This window comes from Daktulosphaira vitifoliae, unplaced genomic scaffold (assembly GCF_025091365.1).
Source record: "Daktulosphaira vitifoliae isolate Bord-2020 unplaced genomic scaffold, ASM2509136v1 Scaffold_3, whole genome shotgun sequence".
Lineage (NCBI taxonomy): Eukaryota > Metazoa > Arthropoda > Insecta > Hemiptera > Phylloxeridae > Daktulosphaira > Daktulosphaira vitifoliae.
The window spans coordinates 45,480,833-45,501,732 of NW_026099574.1; the positions used below are offsets into that span (position 1 = coordinate 45,480,833).

The 20,900-nt window shown below is 24.3% G+C and overlaps 1 protein-coding gene and 1 non-coding gene across 2 annotated transcripts; one reads left to right on the forward strand and one right to left on the reverse strand.

Annotated features, from left to right (window-relative positions):
- Positions 1 to 2,707: 2,707 nt before the first annotated feature.
- Positions 2,708 to 18,745, forward strand: LOC126902606 (26S proteasome non-ATPase regulatory subunit 2). The gene is made up of 16 exons (XM_050680051.1): positions 2,708 to 2,899; positions 2,978 to 3,034; positions 3,962 to 4,254; positions 4,334 to 4,540; positions 4,719 to 4,877; positions 7,105 to 7,249; positions 7,336 to 7,555; positions 7,626 to 7,732; positions 9,378 to 9,504; positions 9,570 to 9,824; positions 9,917 to 10,086; positions 11,047 to 11,271; positions 11,339 to 11,523; positions 12,972 to 13,177; positions 14,362 to 14,480; positions 18,384 to 18,745. The coding sequence occupies exons 1-16, from the start codon at positions 2,867 to 2,869 to the stop codon at positions 18,564 to 18,566; spliced, it is 2,691 nt and encodes an 896-aa protein (XP_050536008.1). The 5' UTR covers positions 2,708 to 2,866; the 3' UTR covers positions 18,567 to 18,745.
- Positions 18,746 to 20,690: 1,945 nt separating this feature from the next.
- Positions 20,691 to 20,763, reverse strand: Trnav-aac (transfer RNA valine (anticodon AAC)). Its single transcript has one exon. It is a non-coding gene; the product is annotated as a tRNA-Val (tRNA).
- Between the last annotated feature and the right edge of the window lie 137 nt (positions 20,764 to 20,900).

Below are 20,900 nucleotides of genomic sequence, written 5' to 3' on the forward strand. Positions count from 1 at the left end.
AGATTAGTACATTAATACAGAGTTTCTCAAAGTGTGGTCCGCGGACCCCCAGGGGTCCGCGAACACATATCAGGGTTAGGTCTTTAAAACTGTAGGTCTTTAGATGGGGGTCCGTGATTCATTTGACTTTGAGAACCTCTGCATTAATATATATATGTATGATGTTTTCTTTTTTTTTTGTGTCTGTATACGCTCAATCTCAGCTCTCACTGAACCGATTTTGATGAAAAATATGTCAAAAGATCACAAATCGTTCTAGTTGAAGACATTACCCTCAAAAATTGAAAAAAAATCCCTTGTTCCCCGTAAACGGGGGAAATCTCCCAAAAAATTACAAATTTAAAAATCGCTAATTTACGATATTTTTTCATTTTTTTTTACTTAAAATTGCCCTAACTTTTTTAAAAATGACCGAATCAATATAATTTTTTTTTTTATAGATACCTTAGATATTTACCTATCATTTTATATATTTTATTTATAAATTTGACCCTTTAACAGCCCACAGGAAGTTCAAAAATCAAATTTTCGCGATGTTTTCAAATCTGCAATCAGACTTTATTCATCAGTTCTAATTTTTTATATTATTACTAATTACATATAAAATAATAATTAAAAGAAAAAAAAAATTGTTTTCAAATTATTACTGATTTGATTTTTAATATGTTAAAAATAATCAGTCCAAATTTTCATTTTTAACCTATTTTTTTGGTTCTTTAAAGTTGATGAAAAATTTTTGATAAAGATTTATGAAAGTTTATAGTAAAAAAAATTGAATATATTACCATAACTTTTAGCTCAATTACAAGTTTGAAATTGACATCTAGACCAGTCAACAAAGGAAAAATTTCTTAAAAAATTCCCAACCAAATTTTGTTTTATTAATAGTTGAATTAAAATATGTATAATGACATACTAATAGTCCTCATTGATTGAAATTGAGCTTTTTTTTTACAGCCTCGCAGAAGTTCAAAAATATGAGCTTTTTTAATTTTAATTTATTTAAAGCTTTTATTGTAAAGTATTGCTTCAAGCCCTTTAAATTTTTATACGCATTTAAAGTAAAGAAATATACTATTTTATAATTTTGTATAATATCTCCATAAAAGTTACAATATTAAATTATTGAATATCAATTTCATACTAAATTTAATTGCTATAATTATTATGTATTCATATATTATAATTATAAATTAAATAACTAATCGGGATAAAATTAAGGGGATAAGAGTTATGGTTTATTTTGAAATAATCTACCAATTTCTTAAAATTAAATACTATCTCTAGATTTGCATTGAAGTGATTCTTAATCATTGTCAGATATCATTTACACTTGTCCAACTATGCCACGTCCCCACTGTGCTACCGTTATTTAATTTTAGCTTCAACCAAAAAAAAAAAAAACAAAAATTAGACAATAAAGTACACTTTTAAGTATAAAATAATACACGTTTCAAAAAATTGATACTTAGAATTTTTTCCTATGTACAACTCGAGTAATTGACAAAAAATCATTCTTAATTAATAAACATTTGAAAAATATTAAAACAATCTTAGACTTAATTTAGGTTAAATTTAACAATAATAGTGTAATTTGGCTAGTAAAATGTACTGTTGAATAGGAAATTAAATACTTAACAAAATTGGTATATTGTAATTTTTTTTAAATATAATAAAACATGAGTAATCGTTGAAAAAGTCTGGAATTTATATATGGGTTAAATGAAAACCAGAAAAATCTTTATGTTACTCTATCATCATCTCAATAGAGACGAAAATATTGTGTATTCAAATTTATCTTACAATAGAAAATCAAACGATCTACAATTTTGTAACTTTTTTCTAAATACAACAAAATTCGAGTAATTATAAAAAATGAAAAATACATAAAGTAATGTACGTTTTTAAGAGATGGGTTCTAGGAAAATGATAAAATTTACTAAATTAGAAAATATTTTTCTACGCAAAATACAATTATTGTTAAAGGGTAACGATTTTGTGTGTCGCAAAACCGGTTTTCGAAGTGTCCGTCGCTAACGGTCATATGTATGCAAAGGACTCCGCTAGGTATGCCACAAAACGACGTTAATAGTTGAATAACATGTTAAGAAAACATATTTCTCGTGGTCATTTTAGAGGATTGAGTGGTCATAGAGACATGATTAATAAATCAAATTAAAGACGATAAAATTACATACATCCATGCAAGGGCGATTTTCGATAAACTAATTTTAAAAAATTATGAATGTTTAAAAACACGTAAACTTTGAAAGGCTATAACTTTTTTTAAAAAATGCCAATATAGGGATTTAGATAATTTTGTTGTGTTTAATTTGATATATTGATCATGTATCTACAACCACTTAATTCTCCAGAAACTGTGATCATTTGAGACATATTTTGATGTGCCAAAAAAAGGCCTTGAGCGCCCTCTTAATAATAAAGACAGATAAAATATCTTTATTTTTTAGAAACGGATAATATTATAGACAGCTATAGTAGCTTTATATTTTAGAGTTGAATGTATTTGAAAATTCCATAACTGATTGCACTGTATATAAAAATGTGATTTATAGCGCTATCTAGAAGTAAATATCACATTCTATATAAATGTATCTTTTGTACCATGGTACTAAATTAACCTAATATTTTTATATTTTTTATAATCATTTAGCTGATAGAAACTCAAAAACTTCAATTCACAGACATATAGCTATTCTGCTTGTCATTCCTCTGCTTTGTATTTAGATTCAAATCTTTATTATATAATTTTTTAAATTGTGGTCAGCTTATAAAAATCTTTTTGTCATAAAAGATATATCTGTTATACTACTCTAATTATTTTCGAAATATATATATTAAAGTCATGAAAAAAGCGGAAAAAAAAACAGAAGAAATGGTAGAATAATTTTTCAAATAGTATTAATTTTAATTAGTATTAAAATTTAATTTTAATGTTAATTATTTTATGTTGCAGTCCGAAGAGGACAAGAGACTCGAAGAGGAATTGCATATGTTAGTTGAAAGACTCTTAGTGAGTATTTTTTTTTAATGTATTCATATTCAAATTTTAGTAAATTTAATTTATTATTAATTTTTTTTTTTTTGTGGGAAAACTTTTTTTGATTATAATTTTGTATTATATTTCTGCTAAATATACTATATAAAATTTAAGTTACAAAAACTGAGTAGTTTTCTTGATTTATCCATTATCTCACAATTGTTACAAAAAAAACTTAGTAAGTTTTTATTAACTGATTTATTTACCTTGGCATGTAAAATTAATTATTTGAATATATTTTATTTATTTACAAATTTACGGGTAAATATCCTTTTTATAACAAAATGTAAATTTAATGATAATATATTTATATAGTGTAAATGTATAAAATATCAATTTTAATCTTTAAATTTATAAACATTAATTTCTAAAAAGAATAATTATTGAAAAATTTTAATTGTACCAAAAGTTATTAGAGTTATTAGTTTGATCCGTTCTATCTTGTATAATATCTATTTTTTATGAATGCTTTATTGATTGTATTGCTAAATTGGTAAATTTTTATTACAAATTCTATATAACATGGCTTATATAAGCCATATTAATGTTGACTAATAATGTATTTAAGATCAGATTAACCTAGTTCAATATAACCTAAAGTAGTGAGATGTCGAAAAAATAATTTTTTTATAAACAATTTACGAGTAAACTGAATAACTATCTGTTTTATCACATCAGCTATAAATTTATAAAAAAAATATCAAAATGTTGAAATAGTTTTTAATTTAACTATTTTTTTCTGTTAAGCTACAATACACTATTTTATTACAATTACACTTAAATTTAAATGAAATTCAGTACTATAAACTACTAAAAATTATCAATGTGATTTTTCTTTAAGTTTAAGTCTAAATGTAATTATAACCATCAAAATAATAATTAAGATTTTATTTTAATCAGGAGAAAGATGCTTCTCTTTATGGTCCAGCTCTAGAAACATTGCGTAAATTAATCAGAACATCTACAACATCTATGACTAGTGTTCCTTTACCTCTAAAATTTTTACGATCATATTACTCTCGATTAAAAGAACGTTGTGATACAATTGAAACTGATGTAAAAACCAAAGCTCTATTATGCTCTATTGTATCCATATTAGCTATGGGCCAAGATAAAAGTTTAAAAGATACTCTTCGGTACTGTTTAAGAGCTGGAGAAGTTGATGTCGGAGACTGGGGACATGAATATGTTAGGTAAATATTTATAATTATTAATTATTATTTAATTCATTAGCACTTAAAATAATCTTTTATATGCAAATTTTTAATTTAGGCAGCTTGAAACTGAGATAGCAGAGGAATGGAGCAATGACCAAGTAAATAAGATTCAGTTGCTCTCGCTTATTAAAAGCATTGTAGCATTTGATATGAAACACAATGCTGAAATACAGGCTTGTGATTTACTTATGGAAATTGATAGGTTGGATTTGTTGCAAGTTGATAAATCAAATTATCTTAAAGTCTGTCTTTATTTAATAAAGTAAGTTAACTGTTAAAAATGTTACTACATTTAATATTATGGATCTATTTAAATATAACTACTGATAACTTTTTTTATTTTAGATTATTTTGACTTAAATTATTTTCGCATTGTATTTACTTCCATAAATTTGTAATAACATAATAATTATAAATAAAATAATTGTATTATTTTATAGCTGTTCTATTTATGTAGTTGAGCCAGAAAGAACTAACATATATAATGAAGTTATGAAACACTATTTGAAATTTGAAGAATATCCTAGAGCATTGTGTTTAGCTATGTCAATAAATGATACTGATACCATGTCTAAAATTTTTGTTGCTTGTCAAGATCCGTAAGTATCATAGTACAATTAAAAAGTTAAATATATAACCAGGATTTAAAAATCCAGTACAACTGAGTTTAAATGTGTGTTATTTTTAAGTAAATATCAACTAAAATAAACAGATTATAACCTATAAACATAAAAATATAAAAAAGCTTAACTGTTGAAATTTTAATTCAATAAAATTAAAAAAAACACTATGTCATTAAGATAATTTTGTTTGGGTTGTTATACACTTTGAATATATAAATATTTAGGGAATGTAGTAATTTGTGCTATAGTATTATATAGGGTGATTGATTGATCATTACCCACTAGATTTCCCTTAAGATGAATGTTGAATATATTTTTTAGGGTTAGCTTTTTGATTAGTCAAAATCTATTGCAGTCATTTGACTAGAATTTGAAGTGTCTAATCGGTATTACAATACAATATATAATATATCAATACATTATCAGTTTACTTTTATATAAAATTTATGCTGACCAAGTTAGTTATCTTTTTTTATCATGTAAAGTTAGATTAAAAAAAAATAAGTTGAATTGTAATTTACTAAGTTATAAAAGTTACTAAGTTTTAATATTAAACTCTGTTAAATTGTTCAGCTATAATATTTTTGAATAATGTCTGTATCAACATAATTTTTTTTTTCTAAATACTTTATATATATCTCTTTCATTTAACATACTTTTGATTTAAATTGGACAGACAGTTTTCCTTTATACAAGGGGCTTTGAAAACTTGAAACATATGTTTAAAAAGTAGAACTTTTTCAGCTTAACTTTTGAAAATGTACCGGATATACTGTGTCCTTTAAATATATGTCAAATTAAGCTTACAATAAATACTATAAATTCAAAAAAAAAAATTTGTCCCAACACCTTTTTTTCTATTAGAAAATTGCCGTCGAATTTAACGAAACTTATAATTTTTATGTAAAAATCACTGTTTAACATGAAATATTTTAATACTTAAAACTGCCATAACTTTTTGAAAAATGAATAAATTAAAATAATTTTTTTATATTGAAAACTTAAATATTTTTCTTTCATTTAATATAATTTTTTTGAAAATCTGACTCTAAACTGCCTGCAGGAGGAATTAAAAAAAACAAGTTTGCACACAAGTTGAGCTTTTTCAATTTTTGAAAATGTTTCAGAAATATTGACACTTTTATTTAATCTTAAATTAAAGCTTGTGTTATTATTTCGAATAAAGGTCATAAGACATAAGAAATTAAACTTATTGAAATTTTTTTGCTTTTTTAAAGTCGAAAAATTAACTTTAAAATTTGAATTAGCTTAAATTGCTAATTTTATTAAGCGGAAAAGTGACGAACAGTTGCAGAATCGGTAACACTTATGTCTTTCACGGTTAGGGCACCAGGTTCGAATCCGCCTGTAGCAATTAATATTTTGTTTTTTTATAAAGTTAGAAAAATTTTTGAATCGTTTGATTTTTATCTCATTTAGATTCATTAATTTCAATAAATATCAAGGATTCCATCACTGTAGTCTCCCCTCATGAGAAGAAATTTCTTATTTATGTTAATATTATTTTACTATGTGTTTTTTTTTTGTGGCTGCGATTTCTGTTTCCAACCCTCAATTAACCTACTTTTTTCAACAATATGTCAAATGATTACAATTCATATTTAGTTAAGATATTACCTCAAAAATTGAAAAAAAATTATTTAATCAAATAAAAAGTACCTTAAAAAGCTTTATCCATATAAACAATTAAAACGATTAATTTCTAATATTTTTAATGTATTTATTGTCGAATTAGATTTGATATGATAAAAGTATTCAACTGCAAAAGTAAAATAATTTTACTTTGTAATTTATTAATTTTTTAACTCTATTTGTGTGTGTTACTATCAGTCTATAATATTCCATATTTTTTAGTAAGATGTTGCTATATAAAACACATGAAAATTTTCAAGTTATAGTAGTATTCTTGTCCATAGACAATATATAATTACAGTAGTATAACCAAGGGCGATAAATGTCTTTCTCTATTGGTAGTTAACTGAATCTCAAAATATGTGTGGATTAATTTCATAAATTGTCAAATATTATATCTCATCAGTTAATAAAATTATGTTTTTTCAATTTTTTAATAATTGTATTAATTACTCTTCATTGTGATAGTAAAAAAATTTATATTTTTTATTTTTATATTTATCAACTGTGATAATATTTCATATCTAAACCAATTTTTTTTTTATTATAGAGTTGTGAGAAAACAACTAGCATACATGTTAGGTCGTCAATATGTAGGCTTGGAGTTAGATGATGAACCTAGAGATAAAGCAGATCTTACAAATATTATGTCAAATTCTCACATTAATGAACATTTCAATAGCTTGGCTAGAGAAGTAATAATATAAATTAATATTGCTATATTATTAAAATATGAAGTTAAATATTTAAAAATTAATCCTAAATTACAATTATTCATTAGTTAGATATTTTGGAACCTAAAACTCCAGATGATGTGTATAAGACATGGTTAGAAGGTTTAGTGTTACGTCCATCATACAATTTAGATGTTCCTGTTGATTCTGCACGTCATAACCTTGCATCGACTTTTGTGAATGCATTTGTAAATGCTGGTTTTTCACGAGATAAATTAGTCTCGGTTGAAGATGGTAACAAATGGATGTATAAAAATAAACAGCATGGTAACTTACAAATTAATAATATGCTTATATATATTGCATAATTTTTATTCATCTTTTATTTAATTTTTAGGAATGTTAAGTGCTGCTGCATCACTTGGTTTGATTCATTTGTGGGATGTACATGGAGGCTTAACTCCTATTGACAAATATTTATACACATCTGAAGAGTATATCAAAGTATGATTATGTTAAAAAAAAAATTATATTCACTGAATATTCTATTATTAAAAATTTAGTAGGTTTAAATGGGATGTATTGACATGTACATTCTTAGTCATTTTATTGTATTGTTAAATATCTGCTAGGCATCCCACATAATAACTAAAATTAAAAATTAAACTTTTAACTAAGATACGAATAAGAGGTGTTAATTTTATTATAGTTAGTTTAATTATTTTTATATTTTTGTCCGTCATTAATATTTCTTAGCTCTTACTGTACCAATTTTTTTAATAATACATCAAAAGATCACAAAATGTATTTAGTTGAAGACATTACCCTTAAACATTAAAACATTTTTCCTCGTAAATGGATGAAATATCCCAAAAAATTACTATTTCTAAAATTGGTAAATTTTGATATTTTTAAAACTTATTTAGTTAAAACTGTCACAACTTTTTAAAAATGTATGAATCAATACGATTTTTTTTATAAAAATACCTTAGATATTTCGATTTATTTAGTTATATATATGTTTTGATTTTACTATGATGTTTTTTTTTTTTTGTTGTGTCACCATTCTTCTTCAGCTCTCACCGAACCGATTTCTTTCAAATATACGTCAAAAGATCACAAATCATATCTAGTCGAAGACATTACCCTCAAAAATTGAAAAAAATTCCCTCGTTCCCCGTAAACGGGAGAAATCCCCCAAAAAATTACAAATTTAAAATCGCTAATTTTTGAAATTTTTTTTAATTTCTTTTACTAAAAACTTCTATAACTTTTCGGAAAATGTATGGATTAGTAAATTTTTTTTTTTATATAGATGCTTGATGGCTTTACCTATTATTTGGTATATTTTTTTTGTAAATTTGACCCTTTATCTGCCCACAGGGGGGGATTTAAATTGACAACTTTTTCACAAAAAATTAACAACTTTTTCAACTTAACTTTTGAAAATGTTCCGGAAAGTCTGACACTTTTATATATATCTTAAATTAAAGATAATGTAATATACTTTAATTTGAAAAAAAAAATTTTTGTTTTGTTGTAATAGGCCCTATACTTAAAAAAACTATTTCTTTCTCTTCTCTTTCATCTCTCAACACAAACAAATATTTTATCTTATTACACAATGCTTCTCACAACAAATACTATATACAATCAATATTTTCTGTTCTTAATCACATCCAACACAATAACAAAATTAAAAACTTCTACATTTAAGTTATTATATCTGTTGCTTTCATAATACAAATGTTTATATACTATTAAGAATGTAATGTGAGTTGTGTATTCTCATATAAAATATAAGTTTTTGAAAAACAATAGTTTTGTCTGCTTTTGACTATATTTTGTATTTTATATTAATATTTTGTAGATAATAGTTTTTAATAATATTTTTTTAACAAAAAATAAAAAATAAAAAATAAATTTACTTTTTTCAAAAGTTACCATGAAATCATATAAGTAGTTCAATTATATGTATAACTGAACTTTAAAGTATGACTATTAACATTATTAATTCTAAAAAAAGTTAAAACTTCCCAATCAATTGGATACTGTTTTAGCTGTAGTAATAAAGAAAAATATTAAAGGTTTAAATTTGTAGCAACCATGGTATACATTTTATAAAATTATTTTGTAATTTATATTCCAGGCTGGAGCATTGCTTGCTTTGGGAATTGTTAATGTTGGTGTTCGTAATGAATGTGATCCTGCTTATTCACTGCTATCAGATTATGTATTACATGAAAGTGTTTTGCTACGAATTGGTGCAGTTCTAGGTATGCAAATAAATTATTACTGCAATAATATTTAATTATTAAATATGTCTATCTTCATCTACTAGGTTTGGGTCTTGCATATGCTGGTACTAGACGTCAAGATGTTATAACATTATTACTGCCCGTTATGTCTAACAGTAAATCTACTCCAGAAGTAGTTGCTTTAGCTGCTCTTTCTTGTGGAATGATAAGTGTTGGCGCAGCCAACCAAGAAGTGATTTCAGTTATTCTTCAAACTCTTGCAGACCTACCTTCTACAGAACTTCAAGATGGACATTACTCACGGTTTTTACCCCTTGCTCTGGGATTATGTTATTTAGGTTTGTAACTTTTTTATCAGTCATTTTCATCAAATCTTGTACAAATATTTTAATACTTATAATATGTAAATAATTAAAATAATTTTAATTAGGCCTGAAAGATAAAGCCGATGCTCTTGATGGAGATCTTAATATTTTAGCTGATCCATTCAAATCTATGGCAAAAATGACTGTAAAAATGTGTGCTTGTGCTGGATCTGGAGATGTTCTAAAAATTCAAGAACTATTACATATCTGTAGTGAACATTATACTCCAGCTCCTGTAAGAAATTTTATTAAATTAGTTCATTATTAAAGTTTTAATTTAAAAATGTTTATTAAAAATTTAAAATGTGTTAATTAATATGTATAATATTTTTATCTAAAAGGTTATATGATTTTTAGTATAATTATCCACCTTAACATTTATATTTATGTAAATAGTATGTTTTTAGTTCTGATAATGGTAACCATTGTTCCTGAAAAATATATTTTAAATAATAATTAAAAACTAAAAAATATTAAAAATATTTTACACAAAAATACTAAAAAATTGTGTATACGTATTTCGAGAACATTGTTACCAACATCAGCACTAAATACTAGTGATGGGTATTTTCGAATATTTTAAACTATCGAATAACTATTCGAATTGTTTTTATACAACCGAATAGTGTGTTTTTAGCATAAACTATGTTACTGATACATATGTTATGATGGAATGTAAGAATATACTCTTGTAAATTTATATTATGGTTTTCTGTTTAGCCTCCCAAGATTAGTGAGCAATTGATAGTATAATACTCAATCTTGTTTTTAATTTTACTTATTTAATATGTGTTAGTGTCATTCATTTTAGTTGATTGTTTAATTTTCATTCCCAAAACCCCAATAATAAATTTTTCAATGAGTCTATTTATTAAATTATTCTTATTTTTAAAAATTTCTGTTACCTCCTTTATATTATGCTTTTTGTAATGAATTGCTTTTTTTATTTGCTTAATAATGATAGTTGTATAAACTGACAGAATGTGACAATTTAGGTAATATCATCACTTATTGATAATGTCATTTATTGATGAGGTTATTAGTGTTATATAAAGGAGTATTTTTTTTATCTGAATGTCAGTATATGTTTTTTGTTGATATTGATAATATTATTATGAAATTTGGTCCATGGTTTTTTAAATAAAATTTTGTTGCTTTTTGAGTTAAATATTTTTTAATTTTAAATATATATTAGAAAGAGGAAAATTCAAAAAAACAAAATGACAAAAAAGAAAAAGAAAAAGATAATGAAAAAAAAGAATCAACATCAGCTGAAAAGGAGAAAGATAAAGAAAAAAATAAAGAAACTGCCAGTAAAGATCTTTCATCAATGCAAGCTGTAGCAGCTTTGGCGGTGGCTGTAGTAGCTATGGGAGAAGATACTGGAGCAGAAATGTGTACAAGAATATTTGGACAATTGGTTCATAATAAATTTTTTATTATTTTTTAAATAAGTGTATTTGTAATTTTTTTGTTTATTTTTACAGGGGAGATATGGCGAACCACCTGTGAGACGAGCAGTTCCTTTAGCTATTGCATTACTTTCAATTTCCAACCCTCAAATGAATATTATTGATGTCCTTAATAAATATTCTCATGATCTAGATGAAGAAGTTGCACATAATGCTATTTTTTCAATGGGTCTTGTTGGAGCTGGCACTAACAATGCCAGGTAAGAATCTAATAAAAGTTAATTAACATTAAACTGACTAAAATAAAACAATTATTTATATATTTAATTTTAAATTTGGTTATTTAATATTATTTTTAGGACATAAGCATTACAAATTTGTGATTTTTGAATAATGAACGTCATTGAAGTTAATGATAAAATTTTTATAGTTAAAATTTATTAAGTTGTAAATCTTATTATAATAAGAAATTATAATAGTTTTACCAAAGTTAATTTCGAAAAATAAATAATTAATAAAAAAAACAAATTATGTTAATTATGCATTAAAAGTAATAAACATGTAAATGAACCCTAAAGAGTAATAATAATGTTTTAATTAAAATGTTTTATAATTACATTCATATTGTGTGATTGTAATATTTTATAAATAGAAAATATTTTATGAATTAGGTGGCTTAGGTTAAAAAGTAAATCAATTTTTTTCATCAATAATAGTTATGATATATGTACTAAATTCGTTGGTTACAACAAATAAATAAATCAGAATGTTTTTAAAATTAAAAAAAAACACTCATTTGTCTGAATTTTGATCATAAATTTAGACTCATTTTTACTAAAAGAATTTTGATAATCAATTTACAACCAAAATAAAAGTAAGAAAATATTCAAGCAAATTTGATATTGAAGTATTTATTTCTAAGATTAATTTAATTAATAATTTCCTTATCTTTGTTGATATAATGGGCTCATCACACCAATGTTAATTTAATATTTTCCCATGAAAATTGCACTTGTTTGAATTTTAGCTGGTATTGGTTTATTATAAAAATTGATCACTTATGGCTAATAGTATATAATTAAAACTGTATTAAAAATATTATTTATTTAAAACTAAAAATATTAAACTTAAAAAGCCACAAAAAAAATTACTCAAAAATCGCAGATATGTTTTTGGAATCAATGTTACCATTATGAATACTAAACATATACTTAATGTGTTTAAACATATAGTGTGTATTTAGTATTGATAATGGTAACATTATTTTCGAAAAAAAAATATCCACAACTTTATAGTAATTTTTGTGGCTTTTTGAATTTAATATTTTTTAGTTTTAATTAAAAAAAAATTCAATATTGAATAATTGTTAATTATACAATATTAATTTTAATTTATCTTTTTATTGATCATAAATTGATAATTTAATCAATTTATCATGAAATTCATTCAGTTGAATGAAAATTATTTTCAAAAAATGTTATTGATGAACCCCGATAAATATTATGTTGACTATCATTGATTCTCATAATTTGTTATTAAATATTCTGTACATAAAAACATAGAACTTATTTGCTTCTATAAATAAAATTTATTTGCTTTTTATCTTAATTAAAGTGTCCTTATATGTTTCATTATATGTTTAATTTTTATAAACTTATGTTCATTAAATATGTACTACTTAAATTATATTAATATTAAAATTTAATAGGTTAGCTACCATGTTGCGTCAATTAGCTCAATATCATGCCAAAAACACTGGTCATTTATTCATGGTTCGTATTGCTCAAGGTTTGACTCATATGGGTAAAGGAACTTTATCCTTGTCCCCATTTCACACTGATAGACAAGTGATGAATCCAGTAGCTGTTTCTGGACTTCTCATAACATTGTTTAGTTTCTTAGATACTCGTAACAGTAAGTGTATATATATATATATTTTTTTTTTTATATAATTATTTATATATTATATAGAGTATTATAAAAGTAAGAAAACAAATAAATTGTTAAGAAATATCGGGATCAATGAAAAATATATTATACTTTATGTTAAATGTCATGTATTATAAGTTTTATCTTCTAATTATTTTTTGAATTTTGAACTTTGTACAAATAATTTGCACACTCTTTTATGAAACGGTGTTAGATAATTTTTAATGGGCCACAGTTATTCCTTCACACTAATTGAATGTTGACAAGCTCAACAGTTTTTTTTATTTTCCTCTTAATTGAGCTATGCACATATCAATGTGCCCAAGTGGCATTTTTTGAAGAAAAAAAAATGATTTTTATGTTATTTAACATTTTAAATTCCATTAACTTTTTTTATATTATTTTTAAGATTTTTTTTAAGGTAAATTTTTAAGTAGATATTTATTGTTATAAACTCATGAATCATTTTTAATGAGTTATAGTTATTACTGAATTATTAAGAATAATTTTTATAAAATAATTAGAATTTTTGTCTATTATACCCCATATATTTTGTTGATATTTTTTTAATCATTTGACCCCTATTTCTTTTTCCATTAATCATATTGCACGAATGACTAATTCAACATAATTTAAGTACATTTATGAAGTATTGTTATAAATAAAATAAATTAATCATTTACTTTATAGAAATTTTTTTAATAGTAAATAATACTTTTTATTTATATTTTGTTTTATTATAATGAAATCTAATACATTGAAATATATTTGGAGTTTATATCTTAAGTTATCACTAAATTATTAGTCTTGAAAAAAAATTTATTAAGTATTGATTACACATACTGTAATTTGGTATTGAAAAAAATTTATCATAATAATATTTTTGAAAAGTTTACTTTATCTATTTAATTGTAATAAAAGTACATTTTTTCATTATTATAATAATAGACCAAAATGGGGCATTCAGTAATTATTACTGAATGCTTCATTTTGGTTTATAAATATTTTAATTACATATGTTATGTAGTTATATCATTTCTTTAGCTTCTATCCTAATTATTTAGGATCAGCCCTACCTTACAATGATTTACACTAGCTGTTGACCAGGCATATGTTATATATTTATTTTACTAAATACATATTAAAATTATTTTTATTTTTTTTTTTAGTTATTTTGGGAAAGTCGCATTATTTGTTGTATACACTTGTAGTTGCTATGTATCCTAGATGGTTAGTAACTTTAGATGAAGATCTTGAGCCATTACCTGTGTCAGTAAGAGTTGGACAAGTAAGTAAACAAAGAATTATATATAAACCAACTTTTAGACATTATTCAAAATACATTAGTAATCAGGGTAAGAAGAAAAGTGCAGCTCAACAATTTCTAGTGAACATTTTTTAAGGCTTTAACATTTAAATCATTAGACTCAGTTATTTACAATTTTTTACATTAGATTAGATTATAAAGATTTGTTCTTTTTAAATTCATATAAGTTTAGGTAAATTTTTATTTCCATTCATCTGTAAGGATTCTTCTTTTATTATGGGCAATCTTGAATTAAGTGTTTTATTAAAACTGTAGTGTTATAATTCTCACAAAGAAAGATCGTTTTGTTTTTCATTATTGGACATTAGTTGAACCTCTTTCTTCCAAGGCAGAAACAGAAATTTTTCTTGGGGAAGAATTTTGGGTAGTTCTTTTTTGTAAGCCATTTCTGTATTTTAATTTCTAGTATTGCTTTTCAACATTGTTTTTTGTAGAATACGAAAAGTAGGTTGTGTATTTAACTGTAGGGTTATTTAGATCAGCTAGGTGTTTAGTAACAAATCTGCAAATGAAGATATCATATCTTAGATTTAGAGGAAGTGTATTGGCTTCATATAGTATGCTATGTATGGAGATTGATTTAATTGTTCTATACTTAGGCATAAACCTTAGTTATAAATGATGTTAAGTTGAATTAGAGGTGTGCAGCTCCATATATTATTAATCTATATAAGAATTGAACACTTGTGGCTAATACTACTTAAAATAAAAAATAATATTTTAAATATTAATAAACTACATATATCAAAAAAATTTAACTAAAAAAGCCACAAAAATACTAAAAAGCCATGTATATGTATTTTGGGAACATTGTTACATCAGCAGCACATTTGTTCATGATGATGGGAATATTCTATTTTGCAAATATATTTTATATTTTTTATAAATTTTATTTGCATTAGCAGGAAGCCATTGTATTGTGTTATAATAGCATTTTTAGGATGCACTAGATTTCTTGCTCTTCAAATTGAATGTTAATAATGTTATATTCTGATTGGATAATTGAGATGTATTGGATTTTAATATTGTTTTATATACTTGTATACATAGATAATTGCAGTAATTTTTTTTTTATATATAAAATTTTCCTAGACAGGTTTTTTGGGTATGATCAGTTATATATGCCATATGAGTGTGTCTATAATGTCAATTGCTCAGTGTATATCATAATATTGTTGGACTGTTACTGCTTGATATGAGTTTTCTTATAAATTTTCAATCTTGTTTTTTAATTAAATAAAATTAATGACCCTTATTTTCTTTTCAAAATATGTTTCTGATAGTTTCAAACATTCATTTAGGTTACAGATAAAGAACTCAAATGAGTGTTCTTTTTAATTTCTTTAATTATTTACTTGATTTAGTTGATTTTCGCGTACAAATTTTGATAAAGAATTTTAAAAAAACATTATTTTAGGGTAAAAATCCAACATTGCACTAAAATAATACATTTTAAACTTATTTTTAAATGTATACGTTGTTTTATTAAAATTGAATATTTAATCCAATAATTTTTACACCATTTTTAGCTTCGATGCGAAGCTGAGAAGGTATTGGTTTTACTATGATGTGTTTATTATTTTTTTTTTTTTGTGCCTGTTACCACTTTTTCTCAGCTCTCACCAAACGGATTTCTTTCAACGATACGTCAAAAGATCACAAATCGTATCTAGTCGAAGAAATTACCCTTCAAAATTGAAAAAATTTCCCTCGTTCCCCGTAAATGGGGGAAACCTCCAAAAAAATTACAAATTTAAAAATCGCTAATTTTCGAAATTTTTTCAATTTTTTTTACTAAAAACTGCCATAACATTTTCAAAAATAAACATATGAATATAATTTTTTTTTTTATAGATGTTTGATGTCTTTTCCTATCATTTGGTATATTTTTTTTGTAAATTTGACCTTTTTTCTGCCCACAGGGGGGGATTTAAAATGACAACTTTTTCAACTTAATTTTTGAAAATGTTCCGGAAAGTCTGACACTTTTATATATATCTTAAATTAAAGCTAATGTAATGTACTTTAATTTGAAAAAAAAAAATTTGACCTCTGGACTTGTCTTCATGGTGAAAACGGCTACCGAATGCTATTTTTGTGTGAACATTTTCGATTTTATAATTTACATTTTTTACTTTAAAGTGCTATAACTTTTTAAAAAATGTATGGATCAATACAATTTTTTTATGAGAAGTAGTATTTATATACATCTTTCATTGGATATACTTTTTTTTTAAATCAAACTATTTCTTTATATACGGGGGGTGTTCAAATATAAAAAATGCATATAGAAAGTAGAACTTTTTCAACTTAACTTTTGAAAGTGTTCCGGAAGGTCTGACACTTTTATATATACCTTAAATTGAAGCTTATGTAATATACTTTAATTTGAAAAAAAAAAATTTGACCTCTGGACTTGTCTTCGTGGTGAAAATGGCTACCGAATGCTATTTTCGTGTGAAAATTCTCGATTCTATTTTTTACATTTTTAACTTTATAATGCTATAACTTATTGAAAATTGTATGGATTAACACAATTTTTTTTTGAGAAATAATATTTTTTAATAATTCCTTTTTCATTCAGGATATAATTAAGGTAATAGAAGATGATGTTGCTTTTGTAATTATCCAGAATTTCATAAAATTAAACAATATCTAAAGATTTGCATCAAAGTGTTTATTTTTTATAGTGATTTTAATCACTGTCAGATATCATTATACTTGATCCAACTATACCACGGCACCACTGTGCCGCGACCCCCCTGTGCTGGGTTTTTTTTGTCTAGGGTGTACATCAATTATTTTTGCAATGTTTAGGTGTTTGGTGTATGGTGTCTTTAATTTTCTTAGTTGTAGAGGTTGAAGCTGGTCTTTTTATTAAAAAAAACTTGGCTGTTCTTCTAGTAGTGATGTTAAGGTTACCTCCAGTGAGATGTATTTTGAGCGTAAAATTGTGGATCCTCAATTATTAATGGAAATTGGTGTGGTTTATTAGTAATTTAGGATACTGGTAAGATATATGGCCCTTAGCTTTGCAGTGAAAGTTATAACATCTAAGAATATACAATATATAGTAATTTTACGGTTCACTGTTATAATGGTAGGTTTGTTTGAAATTACCTGGTTTAATATTATTTTACATTTGCAAATAAGAATCTATCTAAGTTCTTCTAAATTAAATCCATCTTTTAATTTTACTATAGATGACACTAGTTCAAAATCTACTTCTGTTATGCTACTAACAGAAATCTACTCTATTAGGCTATAGGTATGGAAGGACAAACATTTGAGGGAAAATGTTTTTATGCTGGATTTATAAATTGTCCTACACTTACTTTTTGATTTTCTATTATATAGTTATATCTTAAGCCGGGTTCCCATGTAGGAACCCAGCTTTAAAATTAGGTCATTTATTGTGAAAAATAATTACAGAAATGACCGTTCAATACTTGTAAAGCATATGTTATGTATTTAGGTCCAACTATTTTGCCTATTACGATGAGATACTCAATTTGTGGTATATTGTCTATAGTATTTAATATGATCCCTAATTATCTTTTTGGGTGGTAATCAATTATTGTTTTTGATGCAAAACTAGGTTTTTTTAAAGCAGAAGTTTGCGAGTTTATGATTGGGAGATGTTTAATGTTGGTTATTATTACACAAGATAGGGCCTGTTGAATTTTAAATGTGTATAAATTTTTATATCCAAAAAATTATATAGCAGAATTTAATTTTAAAAATGACTTACATGTTTATTCTTTACTATTTATTAACTTTTAGATTATGGTACTAAGGTTTAATGATTTTTTAATACAACATTATGTCCATATCAAAGTTAAGCTAATATTGGACATTTTTTAGGCTGTCGATGTTATTGGTAAAGCAGGAACACCAAAAACAATAGCTGGTGTACACACCCATACAACTCCTGTATTATTAGCAGTTGGTGAACGGGCTGAACTTGCTACCGATGAATACAAACCTCTAACTCCAGTTATGGAAGGCTTTGTTATACTACGTAAAAAAACTGCAGAAGATGAATAATAATTTCCTTCATTATTTGCACATGCATCTATATATTACAAAAAACATTTTTTTTAAACAATGCGTGTTTACAAATTTATTATTTTATTGTAAATAAACATTAATATTAATAACAGAATATTTATTAAAATTAACATGAAACTCATGTTAAAATATAATATTTGAGTTTATTTTTAGTACATTTTGTATTAATTTTGTATAAAATCAATTATTACTTGAACTAGAATACTTTCATTAAAATTACATTGTTGACAATAACAATAGTGAAAATAAGGACCATATATGAAAATTACTTAATTCAACCAAACACAGGACTGTGGGGACATATATTTCTCAATTTATTAATTATTACTTTAATTCATCCTTCATACATCATAAGGCTAACGCCTTTATTTTTTAAATGGCATCATACTTATCTAACTAGCTAATAAAATAAAAAATGATCTAATTGCAAAAAAGGTTAGTCTAAATTAATTTTTGAAATAGTACTTTAGAATTTATTAATATTTTTAAATATAGAGTGAAAGAAGATCACGGCAAATTAATGTGTAATGATAAAAATAACAATCCATAATTCACTCTACTCTATATTCCAACATAGTTATAACTTCCAAAATTATGGATACAAAGTTATAACTTTTCTTAAGTCATTTTTTTATTTTATAAGCTAGTTAAATATGTATGTTAACATTATAAAATAAAGTTGACACCCTTATAAGGTATAATGGATGAATTAAAAAAATTCTTATTATTGAAAAATCCAGAATTATATTAAACTAAAAAACACAAAAAAAAAAAATGTTCTAAATATAATTATTATATTAAGTGAAATTGAATGAATACGAGTGGTTTAACCAAGTGGCTATTAAAAGAATCATCTATATTTCGTTACCTCAATTTATCATGAGTCATTTATTTTGGAAAAGGCAGTCATTGTTCTTTTAATATATTTATTATATTAACATTAATAGCTGTAAAATATTTATAATACTTTTTATGTAATGGGAAAAGGTTAATTGGGTATTTATCACATTCCCACTCATGTGTATCTCCATATACTATACATACCTAAAATATAAACGTAAAAATATTGTAACATGAAGAATGGTGATTTTTTCACCAATATAATATTTTTGTCTAGCTTCGGAAACCGTATACTTATAGAAGAAAAGTCTCGGTTCAAATTTTTTTTTGTATCAAATAGTATGTAACAAATGCTTTATTTATTTGAAGCTTGGAATATTTTCAGAACATTTTCAAAAATTAAATTGAAAGTTTAAATGCAAAGGTATTAATTTTGAATTTCTCAAGTGGTCATGTTAAGGGTCAGAATTTCAAAAAAAAAAATTTATATAACTAAATAAATCGAAATATCTAAGGTATTTATATAAAAAAAATCGTATTGATTCATACATTTTTAAAAATTTGTGACAGTTTTAACTAAAAAATATCATAATTTACCAATTTTAGAAATAGTAATTTTTTGGGAAATTTCATCCATTTACGAAGAAAAATGTTTTAATATTTAAGGGTAATGTCTTCAACTAAATACATTTTGTGATCTTTTGACGTATTATTAAAAAAATTGGTACAGTAAGAGCTAAGAAATATTAATGACGGACAAAAATATGAAAATAGTTAAACTAACTATGATATAATTAACACTTCTTCTTGTCATCGTAATCCAGACCAATCCCTTCTAATTTTTCAAATTAATATTCTAGTGAAGTAAATTTAGTAGTATTATTACTTGAGATAAATTGCAATCCTGACTACGTGCCTGTAACTGGATTACTCGTCGTAAAAAAAGATTTATGAAACATAATTAAAAGTAGATTTAGTATAATTTTTAATTTTCAATAAGATTTTTGCAAGGGTCTAGTATGAATTAAAAGACGTGAATACTTAGACTTTTATCATTAGAAAAATAAAAAATTGTAACTATTCTTTTCCATCAAAAAATTTAGTTAAATATAACAGTTGTATTTAATATTTAAATTTTTCCTTTAATTGTACTTTTTTTTTAAAGCGTAGTAATATTTAAAAAAAATGTTAATAATTTAAATAAAAAAAATGTTAAATTTAAAATGTTATTTATTTACCGTATCACTTGCAAAAATATTATGTTTCCGCCCGGGATCGAACCGGGGACCTTCTGCGTGTTAGGCAGATGTGATAACCGCTACACCACGGAAACGTCTGAACGACAAATAAAAAATATAAGTATATAAACTAAATTAATGGAGGTTCTCTTGTTTTAATTGTGAATATAAATTAAATTTTTTTTAAGATTTTTTAAGTGTCCTCACATAATAATTTTTGATATTTCTAAGA

Bases quoted from the DNA above. Each gene is read 5' to 3' on its own strand.
- LOC126902606 (XM_050680051.1), top strand. From the start codon at position 2,867: ATGAAAAAAGCGGAAAAAAAAACAGAAGAAATG. The intron at 11,272-11,338 runs GTTCATAATAAA...TTATTTTTACAG, and splicing joins CAAGAATATTTGGACAATTG to GGGAGATATGGCGAACCACC. The intron at 14,481-18,383 runs GTAAGTAAACAA...GACATTTTTTAG, and splicing joins TGTCAGTAAGAGTTGGACAA to GCTGTCGATGTTATTGGTAA.